General features: G+C 40.2%; 1 protein-coding gene across 1 annotated transcript in view; it reads left to right on the top strand.

Moving 5' to 3' along the window:
* LIMCH1 (LIM and calponin homology domains 1) overlaps positions 1 to 24,712 on the top strand; it is a 183,084-nt gene that overhangs the window by 116,674 nt on the left and 41,698 nt on the right. Inside the window, exons 7-16 of the mRNA XM_064511217.1 lie at positions 2,232 to 2,427; positions 6,786 to 7,035; positions 7,713 to 7,985; positions 13,426 to 13,716; positions 14,982 to 15,233; positions 16,519 to 16,863; positions 17,571 to 17,894; positions 18,453 to 18,686; positions 19,694 to 19,942; positions 20,879 to 20,914. Of these exons, the coding sequence (XP_064367287.1) occupies positions 2,232 to 2,427; positions 6,786 to 7,035; positions 7,713 to 7,985; positions 13,426 to 13,716; positions 14,982 to 15,233; positions 16,519 to 16,863; positions 17,571 to 17,894; positions 18,453 to 18,686; positions 19,694 to 19,942; positions 20,879 to 20,914 (2,450 nt within the window). The remainder of the gene's footprint in view (positions 1 to 2,231; positions 2,428 to 6,785; positions 7,036 to 7,712; positions 7,986 to 13,425; positions 13,717 to 14,981; positions 15,234 to 16,518; positions 16,864 to 17,570; positions 17,895 to 18,452; positions 18,687 to 19,693; positions 19,943 to 20,878; positions 20,915 to 24,712) is intronic.

Here is a 24,712-nt window from a genome sequence, read left to right as displayed (position 1 = left end):
GCATTTTATATTTGGCAATCACACTTTCTATACCACTTGGTGACATACTGTATTTTTAATTAGATCATGTGAAAGACTAACATGCTATTATGTGTGGCATTATGGCATTATCAGCCCTGCAGATAACCACTTTCTTTTTCCCACTGATAACATTGGGGATGTGATATCTGTTCAATGTAGGACAAGTGTCTGTGAGACAGTGTTTCATTAAGTGAGTAGTTTGCCAAGGGGAAGGCTATAAAGAACATGTTTACAAAAGTCTAGAATACCATCCTGGTGCCTGCCTCCTAATTCCTGGTGAGTTGTGTGAAAAATTAACATAAACAGGCCTTTGAAAGTAGGGCTGCAGAACTCATTAGTTCACAATTGGACTGTTTTCAAACTCTGAAAAGATATTGAATGCAGGATGGGGCTTTCTGCCTTAAAGTCCTGTAGCTGTTGAGTGTTTCTATGTCATTCAAATACAATAATTTAAGAAAATGGAAGTGTGCCTGAGGATCGAGAATAGCCGATTGATATGAAGAGATGAGGAGATTTAGGGAATTTGGATTTAAGAAAGCTTTTGGATCATTTCTCCAGCAGGATTTTGATGGGATTTTTGGCTTTGTTCTTGGATCTGTGTAAATCACGCAGACTTCAGGGAGTCAGATCTTTGTTGTCTGGTGTTTCTGTAGGTATTCTGGTTCGCACTCTAAGCAGGAATGGAGAAGGAAATTACACAGGGTTCAATTCCTACTTTGTTAGATATTTTTTACTTGCTTTTAGAAAATATTTTCATTTCAGTTTGCCGTGGGGTTACTTATTGGCATTACCACAATTTAGCTCGGCCTTAGGGAACCTTTGCTGCTGTCCTTGCTGTGGTATTTTGGCAGAGTAATGCTGAGTGGCACTAATTAAGCCTTCTTCCTGAAAAGTCTGCAGGACTTTGGGTCTGGTCTTTCCCTTTCCCTTCGAGCCTCCCTCTTTTCCACAAGACAAGCTTTTGTGTGATATCGCAGTCCTCTCCTCCCTCAATTGCTTCTTCTCCAGCAAATCTCCTTTGTTAGGGAGGTTGCCCACTATAGCGTGCTGTGATGCTCTTGATTGATCTGCTCACTGGCAGTGCTAGTAATGGATAAGACCTTAGCAGTCAAGGACAGTAGGCGCTATACTGAACTTAGCCATTATACTCCAGCTAGCTGTAACCAGGGGGTGCTTTTTAATTAGTAATTAATATTCAAAGCTTCTGGAAAAAAAATCACATTCCAACCTCTTTGGGTTGCAAAATGTCAGTCTGATAATAGCACCCACATCTCTGACTTTACTTACTGTCGGGGAAGAAAAAACAGATTTATGTTTGAATAAAAGTAGTTATTTTTGGTTTTCTCAGCCTGTGCTATTGTAATTAATGGTAAGACACTCACTAAAACAAGGGATTTATTATAATGCAAGGGTGAGGATGGCTTCTATTGACCTTTCCCTCTGCTGGAGTTTCAGTGTTTTAGTATGTGCTGCTTGCACTGGAAAGAATTTATAATCACAGGGCTGTCAAAGACAACCATTGTTCTCACTGCTCTGAACATGTGGGTCAGCTACAAGTGCTTTCATATCCCCCAGAGCCAGGAGCTGGCAAAGAGTAAAGAGCACAACTGAATTCTTCTGAGGCATCAGGAAAAGCATTTTGCATATTTTTCATTGCTGATTGCTTCAGAAAGACATCCCTCTTTCATAACAGGAATTTCTCTTCAAGGTAGAGGGAGGCTGGGGCACACTGCTTCTTTATTTTGCTGAGCTGAAGCAGCAACAACAAATGCTGTCTGCTGGTGTCCCAGCCAGATACAATAGATAGGCAAGGGGAGGAGAGGAAATCTTTTGGATAGCAGCAGACTTAAACTTGATGCAGGCAAGATGTTAAAATTATAGTGCCTTTGCCTGTGCTATGGACTATGGACGACAAGTCAAGTTTCAGGTCTTTTTCAGTTTTGATCAGTTTATTAACCTACCTACTGCAACTTTTTCTCAGATCATAATACTAATCTAATGAGCATGGTTTCCTCTTAATCAGCATAAAATTGGGTTTTATTGCAAGTTTGCACTTCTGCTATGAAGGGAAAAAGGGGCAGAAAACAAACAAATCCTTTTTGGGGGAGGAGATTCTTAGCGCTTTAGAAGATGCTTTGTTATGTGTAATGAGTCTCGTTGGTATGTCGGTGGCTTCTTTCTGAAGAGGTGCCTCCTGTACTTCCATGTAGGAAACTGAGGATATTGAGAGCCCAAAGCGCAGCATTCGTGACAGCGGCTATATAGATTGTTGGGACTCTGAACGCAGCGATTCTCTCTCCCCACCTCGCCACGGCAGAGATGACTCCTTCGACAGTCTGGACTCGTTTGGATCCCGCTCACAGCAGACACCGTCCCCAGATGTAGTGCTCAGAGGAAGCAGTGATGGTAAGTACCGGTCACGGTGAGGCACGTGCATAACTTTGTGACATATGAGCAACGTTTCTGGAGCAAATGTGCCATTCAGAAGCTGGACTCAGCCCCGAATCATGCTAATCCAGCGGGAGAACTTCTCTGTGAATGCTGATTTGTGCTTCCTGAGGTTGAGATGACTTTGCCAACACCTTATTTCAAGCCTGTCTCAGGATAGCGTAGCATTGGAAAATGAATTACATCATAGCAGTGTAATTTTTTGATTGGGAGAGTGCTTTTATAGGTTACTGTGCAAGAGGATGTTCTGCAGACAGATTTTAATTTATAAACTAGGCTGGGGCAAGGAAGAAAAGCACAGGAGTGGGGAGATACTGAAGTGAATAAAATTCTGTCTAAATAAAACCTAGACAGGTAAATGAAATATAGAAGTAACTTGGAAATGACTGATACTTGACAACCTTTTGAAGTGCAATGTAGAACATCTTGGCAGTTGCCGTATTTGTGTTTTCACAGTGTTCAGAAAATTGGGTAACATGATAGCTCTGAGCACCAGAGCTGTGGTTGTCTTTCTACACCTTTGAGTCCAGACATGCAGCTCTTGGCTAATAGAAGGGCTGCTGCTTCTCTGCCTTTCCTGTCTGATTCACAGAGGCTTTCTAAGGCTTGTAAACTCAGGGTACTGGATGAGGATTCACTGGATTCACTAGAGAGTAAATGTAGAACATACACGTAGGTTAACTGTCTTGAGCTGGACTCCAGTTCTGAACAAAAAGACCCTTTAATCTGGGCTCCCTCTGCTCAGGATGGATGAGTCAGTTGCACACCATCATCGTCAGATGAAGTTATATTCCACATGTGAATCACTTCTCTGACATAATTTTATTTATTTATTTAATAAAAAAGGAAGGACAGAAAGACTTTTTGTCAGGAACCAGATGTTCACACGGCCTTTGGCAGTGTGAAATGAACTGGTGCTAATCGTAACTGGACACATGAGAGATCTCCTGAGGTGCTGAGGAACTCCTTCACACTGAAAAGCTAGCAGAGAGAATTGGTATCAGAGATGCATTATCAAAGAGCTGTGGGGAAAGCAGGGCTAAGTTCTGCTCTGCTGTTTTTAAATTGCATGAGGTATTGGGGCTGTTGCAGATAGACCATTTGGAACCAGATCCTGGGACTGGTTCCTTGACATCTTGTATCCCCAGACACTAAACAGAACACAGCTGCAAGAGGGGAGTCTCCACTTACGAATCATTTTTCTGCCTACCCAAACTAGACAAAAGCCCAGCATTGACAAATGGGAACACCTCACGTGTCCAAATCAAGAAGTGTTGCTCTGTTCTGGGTCCTCAGGGAGTATCCAGTGTCCCTACCTATTTGAAGCTGCTGCCTAGCCAGTTATACGTGTTCTGTAGCTGCTTCCCATCAACTCCTCCTGTGTCAGCAGATTTCAGTAAGGCTTTGTGGTGGCTTCTTTGCCACAGCTAAGACATACTATCTTGTCACATTTTTGAGTCTATAACACAAAACACAAAAAAAAAATGCAAACATACAAAGTTTGTTCTTAAAAAATTAGGTTTTAACCATACCCAGACCCTGGGTGCATGCAGATGATGTGTGCATGTGTATGATGTGTCCAGCAGGCCCTTTCTAATATGTCCCACTTTCCTTGTCTGCTGCTGCAATAATTTCACAACTGTCTTGTCCAAGAGTTGCAGCTGAGGTGTAGCTTGGCTGACCTCTTCTCTGTCTAACCTCTTCCCATGGCCCCAGCAGGCCAGTGTTTCACTCAGCTGGATGTGGTTTTGGTAGAAATACTGTATATGCAAAGCTGGATGCAGGAGATGGTTTTGCTTTCTTTCCATCTCTCTCCATTCAGATAGCAACTTTACAAACCCAAGAATGTGATAGCAAAATAAGTTTATGGTTCCTTCTGCTCCTAGAAAAAAGGAAATGGATGGAGATCATTTAAGTGATTCTAAAGAGACGATTAGTTAAGATTTTATCATTAGTAAGTGAGAAGTATTACCCCTTCACTAATACCAACTGTAGTCAGCATCTCTGTCAGGAACCACCACGGAGTCCTACTTGGGGCCTGTCACTTGGCAAAAAACAAACAAAAATAGTTGTAGGGAAGAACATCTTGTTCAAAATGCAGTAGAACTGTAGTCTGACCTGCCCTTAGAGTCACAAATGTACTCGGGAATAAATAAAACTCTTTGCTTGGCTGGCAGGCGTGTATAGGTTCCTTTAGGAGCTCGTGTGGCCCCATTGCTCGCTGCTGTGTGCATGTCTGTAGCATAACTGGCTATGTTGTGTGAACTGTTTCTTCTTGTACATGGAAAGGCAAAAGAGCATAGTTAACGTTACAAATGGAGAACATGGTTACATCTCTCATTCAGTGCTTTGGCTTACAGTGGGTTTTTTTTGCAAATTTGAGCTGAAAATAATTTTGTGAGTAAAATATGAACAGTTAAATAAGCTGTTTGTCTTTGAAGTACTTGGACGTGCTTGTAGGCGTATAAGTAATTCCTCTGCCACTGTGGTTATCTGTTCCAGCATTTCTGTCTGCCAGTTCAAGACTAATTTTCATGTAATACAAAAATAAACACCAGAACAAAGTCAAGAGCAAATAGAATAGCAAACAACATGAAGGGATCTTTTCATTTTCTTTTAGCTCCTCCATGGCCCTGCTCAGCCTAATGATACCGCATTTCTTCAAACTTCAACTGTCCTCAGACACTCATGACTCTGTGGTTGTCTCCACTTTTTGTTTAGACAGTCTGAGTTTCCATTAATGATGCTACATATCATTTGCTCTTAACCAAGACTGGCCAAACAAAAAATCACTGGCAAAAAGTATATTGTGAGTTTGTCTAACTAGCTCATTCCTACTGTGTCTTGTCCTTTCTTGCTGTTCCCTTTCCCTCTTCTTCATCTCTTTCCAAGCAAACATTGAATAACTCAATCTGCTGCAAAAGCTCTTTGCAAATAACATTCCTAGCATATTTAGTCCTCTTTTCCTCCCCCCGCTTTGAATTATACACAAGCTACTTGTGATTTTTATGACTTTATTGTTCTCAGTTGTTCATTAGGTAGCTCAGTGAATTAGCTACTAATTCACTAGCTCAGTGAATTACTGAGAGGACACAACTTGGGTGGCTTCCCCCCTCTCCAAGAGGGGCAATAGCTGTTGCAAATGCAAGTCTTGCAAAGGGGCCAAGGGCCAGAGAGATCCGATACTCCAAAGCTGGGAGAAGGTTTGAATGCTGATGGGAGAATTAGGTGACTGTGCACCATTTCACTCATCATACCAGGGCCTGTGGTGATGCTACACCCTTAGGAGAGAACTGTTTATATAAGTTCTTTTTGAATTACTTAAAGAGCTATGATGGTGCAGGGAATCTACTGATTGCCTATGAAGTGGGTTCCAAACATGGCTATGTGAGGGCAGTTCCACTGCATGTGTTCTTTAAGATATTTGTCCTACCATTTTGGAGTTGTTTAAGGGTGGTAGATACCGGGAAGTTAATTTCATTTGAACAAAATTAATGGAGTATTCACTCGGTTCGGTTTATCTCCCATCTTATTCTCTGTAATTCTTAATTTCTTTCTCTCACCTTATTTCTTTTCTTTGCCAACAGATATTCAATCTTTGCCATATTGATCTAGCTACTAAATGCTACAGATCCCTTCTCTCTTTCCTTGCCCTTTTCCATCTCAGGATCAAGTCTCTCTGTCTATTTTGCATTGTACTAGAATGATTGACCTAGCAGCCAGTGAAAGTGGAAAGAGATGGTCTGGGTCTTCTGGTTTATACCAGCTGAGGCATATTCTTAGGTTTTGGTGAACAAAGCTGACGCTGTGTGCATTAAAAGTGCCTTTAGTCCATGTCTGTAGAAACATCCACAGATTCGTGCCATCCTGTAAATATACAATGTGCAGCGCTTTTTGGCTTGAGCTTGTGATTTGCAAGTCTAGGTTCAAGAGTGTGCATCAGGTCAGGCAAACCTGTACATACTGCTTGGAGTCGTTTGGGCATAAGTCAGGTAAGTGTCTGTAGCTCTTTTGTATGCTGGTTTAATCTGATCATGATTTTTTTGGAATATCCTGAATTGTGACCGGTGGCTGAAGATTGGCTTTTCAAGGGTAGAAAATGTAGGTTGCCTGAAAAAAGTGTGGGTTTGCTCTCTGTGTAGTTATGGCTACTATCAGTGACTGATTTTAAGATATAAATACAAGTATAACTGGCTTCATATTTTGATGCTCACATTGTAAATGTCATTTTTGGTGGTATCTTCTCTGATTTATTAAAAAAAAAAAGTTTGTAGTGAAGTGAAAAAGAAAAGATTTTTTTTCTCCTTCCTCACTAGGGAGAGGAAGTGACTCTGAGACTGACCTGCCACACAGAAAGATGCCAGATGTGAAAAAAGATGATATGTCTGCAAGGCGGACCTCACATGGGGAACCTAAATCAGCTGTGCCTTTTAACCAGTACCTCCCAAACAAGAGTAATCAGACTTTTTATGTACCTGCTCCGCTTCGGAAAAAGAAAGCCGAACGAGAAGAGTATCGGAAGAGTTGGAGCACTGCAACTTCGCCGCTAGGAGAGAGACCTTTCAGGTAAGATTGGCTTGTCCAACACTTCCCTTCCTCAGTGATGATGCTTTTAATGCTTAATTTTCATTCTTTTCATAAGATGTATGGAGCACCTTCTGCTCTAATAGATCTCTTGCTGAGATGGTACTGACAAATTGTTTACAGCAGTGGGGAAAGATGATAGAAGAGCAATAATGAGTGGGAAATGATTGTCTTGATGTCATTATTGTTTGCCACACAGTGCAATGCACATATACATAGTTTATGTTTCACATGTTGATTAACGTAAATACAATGGATGTCGACTCAAAAACAAGACTCAACAGAAGTGTTTTTCTGGACAATCTGTGTCAATTCTCAAGACAGTTATTCACTGCCAAACTTATAAGTAGCATTTGATGTATGTAATCAAAATTGGTAATATTTTTGCTATGTTTTTTAAATTAATTTATTTGTATATTGTATCCTATACACCAGTACTGTTCACAGAGCAGCAGCTGTGTGCTTCTGCATGTTGGTTTTGTCAACTGATATTTCACTCTTCATTTGGCTTCCGAGCAGCTTCCATTAAAGAACATAGTTATCCTCCTGGGTCATTCATCAAAATATCTTTGAAGTTTTGATATCAATGAAATATGCTTAAATTAAATATATATGTATCAGGCACAATGTACATTAAACTGCCTTATATAATTCAATAGCAAAACCCACCCTGCAACCATAGAAGAAGAACAGAATGAAGCATCGGGACCATGTCAAAAGGAGAGTGTGGGCTCCGTGGCTTCTGAGACAAGCCCCACTAAAAATCAAGTAGGTTTGAATCAAAACAAAGGAAACTCTGTAGGCCAGCCTCCTTCATGCGGTGCTAAAGAAACATCAGCATCCAAAGGGAAAGATGCAGAAGAGCTCAGAAAATTAAGAAGACTTGAACAAGCTGGCATTAAGGTCATGTCAGCAGCCCAGCGCTACGGCAGGTTAGCCCAGCAGTGTGGGAGATTGTGCACGCTTCACATTTTTAGGATCGGCTGGAGTGTGGGTTTCCTCATTCCATTGGTGTTTCACTTCTAACAAAAATCCAGGCTGCTAAACACTCACAATTGCTAGCGTTTTAGTGAAGGGCTTGGTGTGAAAAGGCTCGCGATATGGTAGTTGTGCATTGCAGAGCTGTATGATGCTAACTACATTTGTGTTGGGAAATTGTATTGCATAACAGCATAACATAAACAAATTCCAAGAAAACAAATACACAGAATGCTTGCCACTTTCCAGTTAGTGTCTTGCATTTATTAAAGAATACGTCTGTGTGTGTGTGTGTGTGTCTGTATATATATATATATATATGTATACATACATATAAATAAAATGCCTTGTTTAGGGAAAAGTTTCAGGAATTCACTTGACTTGTTGACGATGGGATGTTTTTGTTTACTGAATCACACCTTTTATGTGGTTAGTATTTTTAGCTGTGTTAATAAATGGTATATTTATTTTTAAAGGCAGGAACTATAAAATACACTGCTTGTTAGCACATGTACCAATTAAAGCATGCAAGTGTAGTTCAGTGATCATAATTTGACTGTGTTTGGCATGGAGTATTGGTAGTTATTCAGCTGTTACCTATAGTAGTTATATTGCTTATTTTTGGATGCTGTTCAGTTTGGGTTTTTTTCCTCTTCTTTAACTCAAGAGCTGAATGATGGCTAGGCTCACTGCCCACACCTTTCCATGATCCGATATGGGATCCTCATGAAAGCTGTCTCTTTCTCATAGAGATGGCCAACAAAGCAGAGCTTTAACCAACATGTCATAAGGGTAGGTGCTTAAAAATGATGAAAATGGTTTGGCTAAAGGTTAAGTCTCCATATATCCTCCCATCTGAAATCTTTCCTTTTGAATTGTTGAGGAAGATATTCATCATGTTTCTGTTCTGAACTGGGCAACTTTCCGAGATTTGGTAAATTGTAGGATAAGGTCGTGCCAGTGAGTAGTTTAGCAGGTGCCAGTCTACAGTCTGGGCTTTGAAGCATTGTAGTAAAAAGTACAGCTCTTATGTGAGACAGCTCGTTTATAGGTTTAATGAAGCTGTTTGCTGCCGTATATGGATATGTCATATGCAAATAGGCCAGTCACATTATATAAACATTGTATAGCAGTCCTGTTCTCAGGTTTGCTTCGCTGTTGTCAAGACATAATGAACTAGTTTTTGTGTGACTGTGGGATACTACTGTAACAAAGCCAAATACTATTAAAGAGGAAACTGTCAGGCGTAAGTTACTCCTTCTGGCTCAGTTAATGTGTTAGCCCATAAACCGGTAGGACATTAGCATAGTCATGTTCTGGGTCCAAGGCTGTAGTGTTAATGGTAAAACTGTAGTAATGGTTTGTGTTTAGCAGTGCTGTGCAAATAGTGTTGTTTGCATTTGGTTTTGGAGGATGCTCACCACCTTATCTGACAGCCCCTTTTCCAACCTTGTGTTTCATCTGCTGGCTTAATCTTCAAGACGGAAGCACATGTGTGCATGAAATCTCATCTCCGCTTTCCAAAGAGAGAGCATTGTCCTCACAGGGCTGAAAGAGAGGGAAGCAGATATAACAAGCCTTTTTCCCTCCTTGCTCTCAGCAAAAGTAGCTCCTGGACTTCGGCAGCTGGAGAAAGGAGAAGCTGCTGGCTTTCTGCCCCAGCTCAGGGTCAAAGAGCAGAGCTTTGTAACTCAAACTTCATCATAGTGAAGTATCAGCCTCACCCTGGGGATTGTAGGAAAATAGGGTGGAAAAGGTACTAGGTACAGAGGTCTGTAAGAGAAATTATTTTTATGTATAAATGGAAGAAAAAAAATGTAGTGGGTAAGGAAAAGGGAAGAATGCAGTAGTGATACTTTAGGATACAGGGGAGCCTTTGCTCATCTTTCTCAATGTTTGACTCTCATTACCCGTTCTTTGAACCCTGAATTTTCTCTCTTCTCTTCTTGGTATCAAATTAAAATTTCTTTGCACTGATAGTACTGAGCAACTCTCAGCCTTTCTTGCTTCTGTGTTCTAATCTTTTCTGTTTTGGCCCCTCTTCTCCTCCCACCTTTCCATGATGCCAGCCTCTCTTCTTTTTCCCACCTGAGGTTGTCCGTTGTCTTCCACTTGCTCTGAGCTTGTCAACAGAGTTTCCTCTCGGTGTTCGGATCTCTGGAGGGCGGACAGCCAGTGTGGTGTTGAGATCTAAAAGGCATCTGTTTCTAAAGCTAAAACTAAGTTGGGGACATTTCTGGGTCCAGCACAGGAAGGATTTGAGCTTGTATGCAAATGTATTGCTTGCCTGGAGTTTAAGTGCTTACCTGCATTGTTGTGGCATGTTCTAGGAGAGGACTGCATTGAACTTGATGTTGTACAGATGCATGCCAAAAAGCATTCCCCCTTCTAAAGGAGTATATTGACTCTATAGCATGTTTTCTTGACGCATGATCCTCCTTGCTTGCTTGTTGTGTGCATCTGTCTCTTATTTACACTGTTGCATCTGAAAGGTAAGGAGCTGATTCCTGGAGACTACCTGAAAAGAGCAGGAGAATTAGGTCTGTTGTAATAGACAAGGGAGGGGGGAGAGTAAGAGAGAGATGAGCAAACCAGGAGTTCTTGGCATGTCTTCTGGGAAAGGGATGTGCGCTCCTAACTTGACAGTGCATAAGCTGCAAAACCCTTTTGTTGTTCTGAAATGTAATAGAAGAATCTACAAGCCTGTACGAGACCCGGCTTCAGGGAGAGCAAACGCCCGCGGTCTGACACTTTTGAATGTAACACCTGCTGTATCAGCACGGACCAGTGTGGTGTTTCTGCAAAGGCTGGGGCTGGGTGTGTGAGAATGATTTGCAAATAAATCCATGGTGAATTCTCATCCACTGCAACTTCACATCTACACCCTTTGCTGCCTACATGGTAAAGTGAACTTAAAAGGCCCTTTTGAGACTGTCACATTCGGATTTAGGAGACCCCAAAATGTCACAGCTAACCTCTGATTCTATTATAAACAAAATGTAAATGAGTAGAAACGATACTTAACATAGAAACTGATCCCTGAAGTCTGGTTCATACTGAAACTGTAAGTTATTCAGTCAGTCATCAGAATGACTCATAGTTGTTGTTTTGAATATCATAACTCCATGTTTCTCTGTTGATGAAAAAACCCTACTGAAAAATGGCAAGTTTGGTGCTCCAAGCTTTAATAGTATTGGTGAAAATGAGACTGAAAAATCCTGTAGTTTCTATTCACTGAATAATCACTTGTTTACGCATAGCTCTTAGAAACTAAAAGTATAAAATACCATAACCTAACCAGCCCAATAATACTCATCTTCATTTAAGAAGTGAATATAAGCATGATATAATGGAATATTATGTGATTTTACAAATGCCTTTTATGTCCAGATTTCTGAAAATTATTTCCAAATTGTTACTTTTTAAAAAAGGTTCCAGTAGTTGTGTCTGGCAAAATATAACTGAATTTAATCATACTTACCCTAGCTTATTTGGGAGAACAAGTCCCAGTGTATATGACTTTTAGATTGCTGTTTTCCTTTGAGCCTAAAACATTAGGCACAGTGCATCTACTTTGAATCAGTTGATCTTCTCTGAAGTTTTCATATTCTAGTCCTGGAGAAGCAAAAGATGTCTTAGGAGGCCATTGAAGGAAAATCAGACTTTCTTTATTTAGGACTCTCTCCCTGGTGGTCATCTTGTACTTCCATCCTACAGATTTTAAACAGCAGATTGGATTTGGCCAAATTACACTAATGTGTTGACAGCTGGTGATTTAGAATTGAGAGATGTAATATACCAGTTCACCCATGAAATTTGAACCTGAAGATGATCTTGTAGGCCTATTGATTTTGGTATGTACATGAGTCAATATCATTAATAAACTTCTTTTTAGGGGGGGGAAAAAGAGTATAAATTGTTGTGAGTGGAAGCTACAGGATTAGACAATATTAATTGGGGGTTAGAAATGTGGAGCACTGTAAAGCATATGGCAGTTAAGACCAGCCTGTCCCTGCTGTTTCTGAAGCTGCGCTGCACTGAGGGAGAGGGCCAGCGGTTGCCTTTGGAGTGCCACCTGCCTCTCCTTCAGAGACATGCATGGAGAAGTTACCTTTGGCTGATGTAAGAGCACCTCTCCACACCACTAAAGCGGCCCAGTGCTTCTCAGCGCGGCAGGGCAAAGGCGGACAGTTTTGTGTTGCTCCTCTATGCTCTCAGGCTTGAGCCGGGCTGCCCTGTCGCTCTTGGGTGGTTGCTTCCCTGTAACTTTCCCCTGCAACTTTGTTTAGCCGTGCTATGAAAGGGCAGCTGGAGCCATAACCTACGTGGTATGTACAGAGGGTTTGCAGGGCTTTAAAATGTTAAAAACCCAACTAATTATAACATCAGTGTTTTCTAAAGTAGAGGAGAAATTTGAAGCAACCCCTAAGCTGTTTAGATTTGCTTTCCTAATGTCAGGCTGCTTCATTCTGTGTGGTACCTTTTTTTTGTGGCACACATGAGGTGTGCTATCAGAAAGAGGAGATGGGAGATATTTGCAGCCTATAATAGCACCATATGGAACAGTTTAACACTTGCTATCTAACTTCCTAAAAATCACCAAATATACTTTGTTTTTTAAAGAGGGGAGTCACCTAGCTCTTGCCATCTGTCTTTTCAGTTTGCCTAAGAATATTGACTGCTGCAAGTTAAAATAAGCTTAATCTGCCTGGACGCCAGCTGTCAGGGGTCTTTGTTGTTTTAATCTTCAGTCACAACAAGTTTATGTTGGTGTTGGTGTCCTTTCTGTTTAAAGCAGATGGCATTGAGTGCCAGGATGCCAGGATTATTGGTATACTCAACACACTGTTGTATGTCAGTGTTGCCATAGAGGGCTTATTCTGGGGCAGAGGGAAGGTTCGTTAGGGAAAGAATCAAGTGTGGACGTGTGTGAGAAGAAAAAGAGTTAAGGATATTAGGGCACACAGCCTTAGTGATTATTCAGGTCTTTTTAAATTTATCGGCGCTATTAAGAAAATAAATTCCCAAATATCTGGTGTTTCAGGATTCAGAAGTATTGGCCGGGCATCAATTATTTGTGCTATATGACTTTATCTGAAATATTTGAGAATAATACCGCCATTTACAATACTATGTTCACTACATCTGTTATGTTAAACCCATGTTCACTGTTTCTTCTAGCTGTAGCTGCTAATTTTCCATGTTTGAGGGTCTTGCAGATTTGTTACCTATATACGATATGTCTTTATTTACAGCAAGGCTTTGCCGAATCTAACAGTAGCCTGGTGCACATTTGATTAATTGTGCTTGTTTTGTGGCCTCGATATGAGTGTTGCCACTCCCCTCTCCTCTCCTGGTGCATCAAGAGCTTTCTCTAATTTTGCTCTATGTCAGTAAAAAGCAAACATGTGAAGACAACGGAAGCACCCGAGACATCATCCTTCGCAAGGAGAACCCCTTCATGATACTTTACCAAGGGAAGGATTCTGGTTCAGAAGATGAAGCAGTGAGCAGAGTTCCTGATTTAGAAAAGGATGATTTTGCCACTCGGAGAGCCAGGATGAATCAGCCCAAACACATAGTTCCATTTAACACATTTTTAATTGGACCTTATATAAATAAAGATAAAGGTAAACTGGAAGACATTAAAAAGCCATTGCAGATGGAAAAACAGGAACATGCAAGGTGTGCAAGCATGGTCTTTTTCTTTCAATTATAAAGCTTGATTTCACACAGCATATTGTTATGTAGAGCTAAAGATATATTGGCTACAAAACTTTACAGGGTAAAATAAATGAAAGTGATTTATCTTAAAGGGAACAAAAAAATATGTAGATTACCTAATGTAATATTTTGCTAGAGTATCAGGACCAGTAGCTTAAGCTGACTATGAATGTAAAAAAAAATAAAGAGTGATACTTTCACTATCTAAGCTGAGACAGCTCATGAGCATGAGTAGTGGAAAATAAACTTGGAAGATAGGTTTTGCATACAACTTCCTCTTTAAAATGCTGAGCATTTTAGATGCACATTTTTGGATGCAATTTTTTCTTCTAATACTTTTCTTTTAGTAATATGTATAAACATGGACTCAGATAAGTCTTTCATTAATGCACTGAATATATATGCCTGCTATACTGCATCGAATTGTGTCACACACAATTCTACCATTTCTAATAGAACTTTTTTTTTAAATGAAGCATAACTTACAAGGTTTCAGCCTGGAAAATCTCTTCTTTCTTCAGCTCAGCTTTAAAAAGTTACTGACCATAAGTATCTATTAAGCACACATCTTTTTCAGGAAACAGGTATATTTGCTTTGTTGGTGCAAAGAGAGTTATCCTAGATAAAACCATGATACATGCTTTACAATGGACCTTGGATATAGTACCTGATACATTCAGAAAACTTCTCTTAATATCTAGTAGGTCTTTTCAGTAATATAGAACATGTCTTTCAGTTGCTGAAATTTGATTATATTAACATTTTGTAGTGAGTAGTTTGGCAGGGTGTCTGGAGAGCATATAACCAAATTTTAGTATTCAAATGCTATTGATGTGGCTCTAACATCACAGAAATTCTGTAGTGTATTTAGGAGCAAACCTTGAATTCACTTTGCTAATAATATGAAAATGAGATATTAGTAACTATTTAAGCAAAAGCTTATTGCAGAAATGTTTTAATACAATAATAATGCCAAGATTTTTCTAGCTTGAGCTAGGAACAGAAGTCTTGCAATGAAGTGGCCTCATTAGTGCATGAGTAGGGTAGTTTAGATGAGAAGTTCCAACATCAAATGATTCCGTACTTACTTCCTAAAATAAATCTTTAAAAAAACCTTATCAATTCAGTTTATCTTCTTGTGCTCTGAACCTCTTTTATTGACACTGATTTATCATTACTCCTTCAAAATATCTTTTCTTGCTGAATTGGGATGTGCATTAAATTAGAGGAAGCCAGGTGCACACAGCATCAGCAACGCAAATAGTGACACACACAGAGAACCCATTTCTGCAAACTAAGAAGAATGAGTCAGAGGAGGAAGAGCAGGTGAAAGTGCCTGATATTGAGCGAGATGATCTGGCTAAACGGAAATCTCAGAGTACCCTTCCTCAGCTACGAGAAGATATATTTGTGAATGCCTGTATAACACAAGCAGATCTGGAGACCTGGAAAAGATTGAAACTGTCAGGGGAGTCCAGGTATGTTATTTTTCTGCGGACAGGATTGGCACCCTAGGAAGCATGTTTGTTTTGTCACAACCCTTTGTGTGTGCTAGTGTTTTTGAACTTGAAGGATGCCTTGATGAGAACTGCTCTTTAGCTATTTACATTTCCAAGAGGAGTCCAAAATCTATATAGGGATGCTATCATGAACTGCAAGTTGGTATATAATTTAGAACACTATTATAGTTCTACATGGGCTTCCCAGGTCGGTGCTCTGAATGCTGTATGGGAAGGTCCTGTCTTGTCTTGTGGATCAGTCTGTTTTCGAGGAGCTCTAAATTGAACAGCTCAAAGGTTCTTTTTACGTGGAGCCACTGCCTCAGTAGGCGGCTGCTAACCAAGCCGTCTTCAGGACTTGGGACGTTAGACCTTGGGGTGCTAACTTGAATCAGCATCTCTTTGCATTAATGTGTCTGTACTGCTTTTGAGACCTGAGCTAATACATCTGCATGGCATGGTGCAGTACTGAGTAGATATATCAGCTCTATTTGTCACTACAGCAGGAGTTTCAGGAGTCCCATTGTATGGTGTCAACACACACATAATGTAGACTGAACCTCCACAGAGGGAGCTAGTACAAAGCAGTTATTCTAAGCTATTTCCCTATGCAGATGGGCTGTAATATATGCAGGTGATTTGTGACTCCAGTAGGAAAGGATGACAATTCCTCACCTTCCCGTGTAGGAACATGCCATTTTCCAATTAAAGTTAGCCATCTGCTCAGGCATTCTTCTAACAATGTGTTACTGTGTGTAATTTTAACCCAAACGACCAAAAAACAATCATTCTCTCATCTCAGAGATGTTAGTAGTCTGTATGTTACTTTTGAGGTGAATTATTAAAGGTGTTCTTCAAACCAAGATTCATTGAGCGAACTGATTGCACTTGCTGTTGCTTTCATGCCCCTGGCATTCCCCCATGACAAGATGGGTGTACTGGTGCTGCGCAGTCCCACGTAGCATGGCCCAGATCTAAGGGGGCAGGACTTAGAGCTCTGGCTTTGTTAGGGTGAAGAGCTGAGTCTGGATGTGCCATGTGCTATGCTGCTTTCCTAAGGAAGGGCTTCCATGGATGTGTGCAAGAGCTTCCCCAGCAGGTCCGTGGTATCCTTGGATTTCCACTGTCATTTGGGCCTCAGCATGCTGCTGACATTTGTACTTGTGTCCTTGAATTTTAAAATAAAAAAACTGTAGGAACATTTACTTTGCTTTATTCTGGGGTCTCATTTTGGGGGGATTCTTTTATTCCTCGCTCTGACTAGTGAAGAAGATTTCAAATGTCCCTGTGACACTCTGCCATCAGCTGAAATCGAAGTGAAAGCAGCAGTCCGTGATGATTTTGCTGTCCGCAAAGTGAGAGCAAACAAAAAAGCTGGTAGCCCCAAGCAGAAGTTTGTGCATTTTGGGCCAGTGACTGAGATTGATCAGCAGAAGTGGGACAAGCTCAGTATCGGCAGAGCTTCATCCAGGAGTGAAATAAAAGAGGAAAATAAGAAAGATGATGTGGAGATTCACAGTGATATTGAGAGTTCTTCTTCAACCAGTGTTGGCATTTTCCACTCTACTGGACACAGTGATGAAGTCTCTAGGCCACAGAATGATTCCAGGTATTCAGTGTGGCTTAGGAAACGCTGCTGAGTTGGAAAGAGCCCTGTTCTTGCAAGACGCTGCTCTGCATGGGGGTGGACTATAGCATATACTTAAGAGCTGTTTATGCGCACGGCTTTGGTCAGAATTCATCTGATGCCATCACAGTATTTTAATGTGTTTAGGGGTTTGCAAAACAATGCTGTGCAGATGTCTTCTGAGAGCTCCCCTCAAAATTTCTGATTCATTATCAACTCACTGGTATCTCAAAATCTGAACTATTGCTAAAGCTTTCTGCTTCTTGAATTCCAGCAGCTTTGCTCTGCCTGCTTTCGGTACTTTAGGAATTGCGCTTTCTAGCCCTACTGACTTCCAAAAAAATGTTTTCTTCAAACCTATTGGATTTACTTTCTTTCTGAAGATCTAATGCCAAAACCAAGGTGTACTGGTGCTCTGTGTTTCTGGCATTTATGTAGAAGAGAATTACAGCTCTGGGAACTTAACATATTGACTAGAGCTTACATTTACTTGGCTTTTGTTTATCTAATTGCTTAGTTGGTGGCTGCAGCAAGAATTTTTAATGAATGCTTTTAGCAAGCAATTCATTCAGCTAAGTTTGTTTATTTATAAAGCATTTGTAAACTGCATTGAAGGACTCCTTATGTTTCGTTTGACCTGAGAATGTTGTTTTCTATCTCACCCCTTCTCTCAATCTCATTATTGCTAGTGAGGTAGCAAGCTCAGGTACAGATGAACGTTGCAGGAGAGCACTATCGCCTGTCCCGGCTATTTGTGTTGTGTCTGAGAAGCAAACCCAACACAGTTTAAACAAACAGCAAGAAAGCACTGAGGAAGAGTGTGATGGGCATTTACCTGACATTGAGAGAGATGATATGTTGGTTAGAAGGATGGGAGTTTTTCAGAGACGTACCACTAGCCCCGTTCATATACGTTGTCCTCCCCTGTCAGTAGCTCCTCATCTGCTGCTGCAGCAGCAAGGGGAGGCAATAGCTCGTGAGAAGGATTTGAAGACTCCACAGGAAGCAGAAAGGTCAGAGAACAGAAGCTGATCCCTCCGAGCTTCATGCCTGGTTTGTGTGTGGTGTTAGCTTGGATCAGTCTGCAGTGTTATTCCATTCTTCACACAGCCTTTAAAGATGTGTTTTACTCATTCATCATGGCATGTGTTCTGTTTTATGAAATTACTTACAAGAATGTATCCTATGAACATAAAACAGCCTGTTTTCTTTCATAATATTTAAGTACTTCAATTGTTAATTGCTGTTCAGCATGAAAACAGTCTTTCATCTTTTGGGAGGATTTCTTTTGCAATCCGTGGTTCTTTCTCCAGACTTTTATGCGAGCTTCTAATTGAATAATTGCTTGCATACGTTTTTATGGAATCCCCCACTTCTAACATATCACCTACATAGTGTGGTGTTCAACATAGTTCCCTCTTGTCCTCACTTCCTGTGCTATAGCTAAAGATGTCTAGTTGTCCATCGCTCTGCAAATGTCTTTTCAGTAATAGTACCCCCACGTTGCCTCAGCCTTTGAGCTGCACAAGTGGACATTATCATGGAACAGTTTCACTTGTCTCTCTGAGCAGTACTGTAACCAGAGAAGAGAGCCAAGAACAACTTGAAATCCCTCATCAGCAGAGTGGTGGAACAGAAAACAAAGTGAAATTTCCAGACCCACAAAGGGATGATATGTTGGCCAGGAGAACTGGAGCTTTTCTAAAGCAGACTGGGCTCGGTGTTAAACAGTTCCTTCCCATGCCATTTTCAAAGCAGCAGAATAAGCAGGGCACAACTAAAGAACTTGACAAGAAAATTAAGAGGTAAGAAAGTTACTCTGCCCTTTTTAGTTTCTTTCCTTCCCTTGTAACTGGCCCAGTGGGCTGTTGGTCAAGATCTCCTTACATGGAGCAGTTGCTGTTGGTCCAGCAGAGGTTTCTTCTTTACGTATCTTTGAATCTGTGCTTATTCTTTCTGGTCAAAAGGCTCTAACAGGCAGTGCAGGTTTTCTGGCCCTTTCGGAAGGGCACTGTAAAGACTCAAACCAAAGCTCTAGCAGATGCAAAAATCTAAGAGGGTATAGAAATGGACATATGTGAGGAGATTGTATTACATTTGTAGAGGTCTGTGGTCCAATATGAGCTAATTATTAAAAATAACATTTCCAGCCAGAAACAGTTGCTGGATGTGGTAAATTAGATGGCTCTTTAGAGCTTAGCTGGTGCCAGTGACTTCCAAACAGGAAATCTGGACTCTGGAACTAGATCCTTTCTGATGAGGCTTGGTATATTTTTAAGCACCTGTGTTCGGATGAGTAAGGCTGTGTGGGGAAGCTGATGGTTAACCCTTTGCACTGTGTTATGTATTGGCTGGTTGAGCCTCATGCAAGTCGTATTGGAAGGGATCTCATTCGTCAACCTCTTCTAGAGGGAAGAAGATGCATGTGCCTGTGCATACACAAATGAAAGACTTGTGTAGATCTGTAGCGGCTTAGCCAGGAGAAGAAAAGCTATGTCGACTAACGTAGAGCTGAACAGTGGTTTGGTGTTGAGAAGACATTAATTTGAATAACTTAGTTAGAATGTATACCTAAAAGTTTAACCTTTGGGGATATCCAAGACAGTTTGTCTTCCTGGGTTAGAGGAACAGAAGTAAAAACATTTGACTCTATTAAAATTACATTTTGTGCCCCTATCTTGTTTAGCTTGTCAAATATCAGCTGTTTGTATTTGTTTTTGTTAACTTGCAGTTATGCTTTTCGTTATGCATATGTGATTTTTCAAATGTTCCTTAATATACTTCCTTGCACTGCTGCCTTTGGCTCACTCAGGCCTGAAAAATGTCCACAAGTCTGCATTAATAGCTCTGGAAAACTTGCAATGCAACCTCAGCAAGAACATCAGCAAGGGCAGGAAAGATGCAATCTCCTTCCTGCAGGACAAGATGATATTCTTTCTACTGCCCAAATGGCTGATCGTAGCCTTAACAAAGTCCACCCGGATCAAACATCAAACCTTCAGGAGGTTCCTGAGGAAAATAAAAATGAAACACTGTCATCCAAGGATGAACATCTGCAAACGTGAGCTCTGTATGGTGTGAATCACACAGCTTGTACACCCCTCGCTCTTCTGTTGTGTGCACACTTTGGGATTCAGATTTTGCACTGCCTGGTTTGTTTTCAGTCTGGACTAAAATACTGTATGTCAGGAATATGCTTTTTAGAAACAAATAAAATAGTTGAGTAGTGCACTGTTTTCTTCTTCACAGCTAATGAAAGGAAATATTTGATTATAGAATATATGTAAATGCAGAAAGGCTTATGGGTTGCAGAGGTTCAGCTGGACTGCTGAGCATCTTTAGAGATGTGTACCTTGCTTCTCTGCGATAAGAAAGTGTTGCTGTTAGAAGTGTGAACTTCTGTACTTGATGTTATTTTATGATAAATCCCAGATACAAACATGTTGTTTGCATGACTAAGCAAGTTGGTCACCTTAGTGAATGACACTGATTTGTGTACTACAAGTAACCTTTCTCAGCTGCACAAGAAAACCAAAATCATGTGGCTCACTTTCTGGCTACAATACTTGTCCCTCTTCCATGCTTCAGTAATGGTGATTGTGAACATTGTTGTTGAATGTAACTGTTAAGGTTTTTTTCTCCATTGATTGCATGTGTGTCACTTAATATATAACGTATTGTCTATTTTCAGTAACTAATTTCTACACCTCGTTTAGGTATATTTCACCAGATTTTTATAATGAGGGCACTGGTATAGGGTCAGCGAGGGAAGGGTGGTGTGCTTACATAGTTTCAATGGCTAGCTTTCAGCTGATTAGGTAAGTCTTGTTTGCTGAGTATATAATCTCTGAACAGTATGATTCTCTTTTGGTCTGCTTTACTAAGTTGTTAATACAGAGGTTGGATGTTCAAATGAAAGTTACCCAAATTTTATGGCTCTAATTGCAATTGATATTTAATGTATTTATCAACTCTAATTTTATATTTGGTCTTGTAGATTCGGCCCCAGAACTGCTGTGTCTGATGACGCAGAGTAAGTTGTCTTGTGCTCACGAGGTTCTATTTTAAACAGCTTACACTGCATGCTTTCTGGTCTTTCTACTAATTTAAAATGCAGTTTATGCCTCATTGTTATTTTGCAGTGTTCCAGCAAATAAATTTTTCAGAAAAGCACTGAAAAATTGAATGCAATATGGCTTACATTGCAGCTAAAAATAATTTTTATGTAAAAGCCTCTAAAAATTGAGCATAATGCTAATATGCAGCTATTGCTTAAAGTATTGTTTCCTCTTTCTTTTTTTTTTCTTCTTTTCTTTTGTTTTTCTTCTGAATTTCCATTACCTCCAGTCAATTACTGCTAAAGGGAGTTGGGCTGAGTCTGGGCTGGGTGCTGGGAAGAAACAGAAGTGTGACCTTTGCAACTTGACAGAGAGAAAACCAAAACTCCAAGTAAAATAAAGTTCATTGTGACTATCAAGATAATTATCGGGAAAATAAGTCTTCAGTTGCTCATTAATTGTCTTTCTAAAACTCTCTCTTGAATCCCTTCTAGGTTAAGTCTAATTTAATAATGTACTGAACTTCATTTTTGAGCTTTTCACCTTGATACTTTACTTTTCACATAAGAAGTGGGACTGTGACATTTATTGCACTCAAACATATTTTAATTGTGTGTGGCTGCATGTAAACTGTAGTTCTGAATAACATGCAATGCCATTTTGCAAGTTCTGTGAAAATATTAACTATTCTTACTTACAAACCACAGGCATTTAGAGGCAAAAAAATAGTTGAGAACTATCCACATAATAGTGTCTGTAATATCCTTCTTGTGTGCACAGAAATTCACGTGACCTTCGCTGCCTGCCAGATTAAATGACAAAATATAAATGGTATAGAGTTCCTTTAAAACAAATATATCCAGAGAGTCATGTGTAATTTTTCACCCTTTTCTCTAATCATAAATGTTGGAGTCCTGTACTGGACATTCTCTACAAGATCTGTAATACACAAGTGGATTTACTTTATTCTTTAGACAAAGCCAGTATGCTTTGACCTCAGAGTAAATGTGATCGTTTCCAAGCAGCAGAAATCTTTTCAATCAAATTAAGAGATGACATAAAAGTTGTTCAACAGCACAGAACTGTTGTGCTTAACAATGGCGGCCGTTCTACCATTTCATAAAGTGTACCAATCGGATTGATTTGTTCATTTGTTTGCCCACATTTCTGCATACTTGTATTAAATGCAAGTATGAGAAAAAGTACATGTAAGTGCCTTCAAAGAGGCATTGGAATGTGTTTGGTTGTATAATGTGACAGTGCTAAAGATGCAAATAAATCATATTTCTTCCACATTGATGATGATTTTGTTTAAAAAGGCAAAACAACAACTCCTCAAGCCTCACTCTTATCCTTTCCAGATGTGTCACATTTTACAGAGCAACTGTTTTCTTATACTGTCTTAAGAGTTCTTACAAATATAAGTTTATATTTTTCCTTCTGAGGACCAAGTACTTATGAAGGATCTAATAAAATAAGGCTTGCAAGTGGGAAAAATAAATTGAACTGACATTTAAAATGCTTCCAAAATGTTTGTTAGATCTCCTTTAAGAAGGAGCTGTAGCTTCTGTAGCTTTAATTCAATCTTCAAGTAGGTGCTTTGTGTTCCAGTGGCAAAACTAGAAACTCCCTTGTTAGACTGGCAAAGTTCCCTTTGCTGGCAGTGATGGTAATGCGGACGTTAGACCGTGTCATCAGCCCAGAACTGTCTCAAGGTCCAACAAAGGCAGTACTCGGCATAATTTGGTGTAAAGGAGACAACCATGGCTAGTCATTGTGATTGCTCTTGAGACTCCATAAACATAATTAAAGATAGTTCAACAGTTTAAACACTGCATGAGGTATGAGTTTTCTCTTGTGGGGGCAAGAGCTTGCTAGTGGTTCCTTCTTTCCTTTCTCCATTTCCCAAACTCTTTTTTGTAACCCTGTCTCAGGTTTCAGATGCCTGTAACCTTGCATGCCGCACAGTGTAGAAGTGGGATCCGTTCTAGATCTGGGAAAGGAAATGTATATTGGGGGTTCTTCATTTCCCTCCAGGTTAGACTTAGCAGAATGGAGAGAAGAAACCCAAAGAATGGTGTGTTTGGGCACAACATTAAGTGGTAAAGTGCTAGCAACATAAGCTCTTCTGAAAGGGAAGGGCGCAAGAAGGTCAACTTAATGGTATGATTGCGATGTGGTGGATCTGCCTCTTTTTCTTGGAGTTACCTTTCCTATGCCTAGCTTGTTGCTCCTTATCAGCCCCATTCCCATCTCCTTAAGATACGGGGCTGAAATCTGGTGGTAACCTGACAGCCCAGGGTTCATTTAGATGTATGCTTTCTACTTGAAGCCTGACAAGAAAATTATAGTGAACTGAGATATATTTGTTTACTAGAGTCTGATTCTTTAGTCAGCCTCTCACTTTTTTATGGTTTGTTGGGGTTTGTTAGGTCTTAGTACATCTATAATGCAGCCACAAAGCTGCCTTGCATAAGGATTTTTAACATATTCTTATAAAAAAGCTATTCACCATATTTCTCATTTTTTAATTATATAGTCTGAACACTCAAGTCCTTGAGGACCATTTTACAAGGGATTTAGAAATCTTGAATACATTTTTTTATCCAATACTTGTTCAGACTTCTTAAAAAAAAGATGATATGCTGTATGATCTCTCTGACAAGAGCAACCCTAATGTACGATAATAAAGTAGTGTAAATTAAAAATCACATTACCCCAGAGACCTAGCCTACCAAAACAAACTGGTGATCTGCTCAGTGATTTGTCCCATATCTTTGTCAGAACAGCAGATTTAATAGACTGGTCAGCAGAAAGGCCTATTGCTTACAGACAGAATTTGGATGCAAACCTCAGAGCTCTGCTCATGGCAGAAAATTCATGAACATGAATTTTACATCTGCCCCATCTACTTGCCTGCTCTGTGTTTGCTGATCCAGCACATGGTTGGAAGAAGGAATAAATTTAGCTCTATTCATGCGGATATTAGTGGCAGATTGGAGTCATTTGTAGCTTATATGAGAAAGAGAAATGGGAAGAAATTATGTGGGATTCGTAGTGAAACTATCTTTTGGCAGAAGCCCAGAGTTCTGGTTTCTTGGATTGTTTTCTAGGGATGCATTTGTCAGGTAGAGGTCAATGTAGACCAATCACTTGTCCTTTTCATTGTGTTCAGGGAACTAGGTGGCTTTCGCAGTAGCTATTACATGTTGGTCAGAGCAGAGCATGGTGCTTTGAGATGTAGCTCCTGCAGTGTGCTCTCTTGGGAAGACGTGTTTGCAAAATAACATTATGTGACTGGAGCTGACATTAGTGTGAACCTATCTGGTTGCTTATCCATGGCAATGAAGGCCCAGCAGCAGGAGATGACAACTAGCGTACAAGTTGCATATGGAGTCCTAGTGCATAATTTGATCCCTAGCCTAGGTTGAAGCCTTTCCCAGAGTGCTTTTTTACTGCATTGATAACAGACATAAAACCTTTGTTTTGCTGTCTTTATGCACCCTGAGAGACCTGAGTGATGCAGGGGAGAAATAGTAGCCTCTCATTAGGACATCAGACGACTGTTGGTATAAAAATGTTTTTATTCTCCCATTGCAAACGACAGATGGCTAGTACTCATGGACTCTGCTAGAACCAGTTACCAGCAATTGGTGTCTTCTGCTTTTCTTTATCGTATGTGAATGAAAAATTCTTTGAATGAAGGGTACAAGAAGGGAGCTACACAACCAGTTTGACCCAGTAGCCACAAGGTGGCAAATGCTTCACACCAA

The sequence above is a fragment of the Dromaius novaehollandiae genome, chromosome 4 (genome assembly GCF_036370855.1).
Source record: "Dromaius novaehollandiae isolate bDroNov1 chromosome 4, bDroNov1.hap1, whole genome shotgun sequence".
NCBI classification, from domain to species: Eukaryota; Metazoa; Chordata; class Aves; order Casuariiformes; family Dromaiidae; genus Dromaius; species Dromaius novaehollandiae.
Note: the sequence above shows the minus strand (reverse complement) of the source record. Positions and strands in the feature narration are given on the sequence as shown.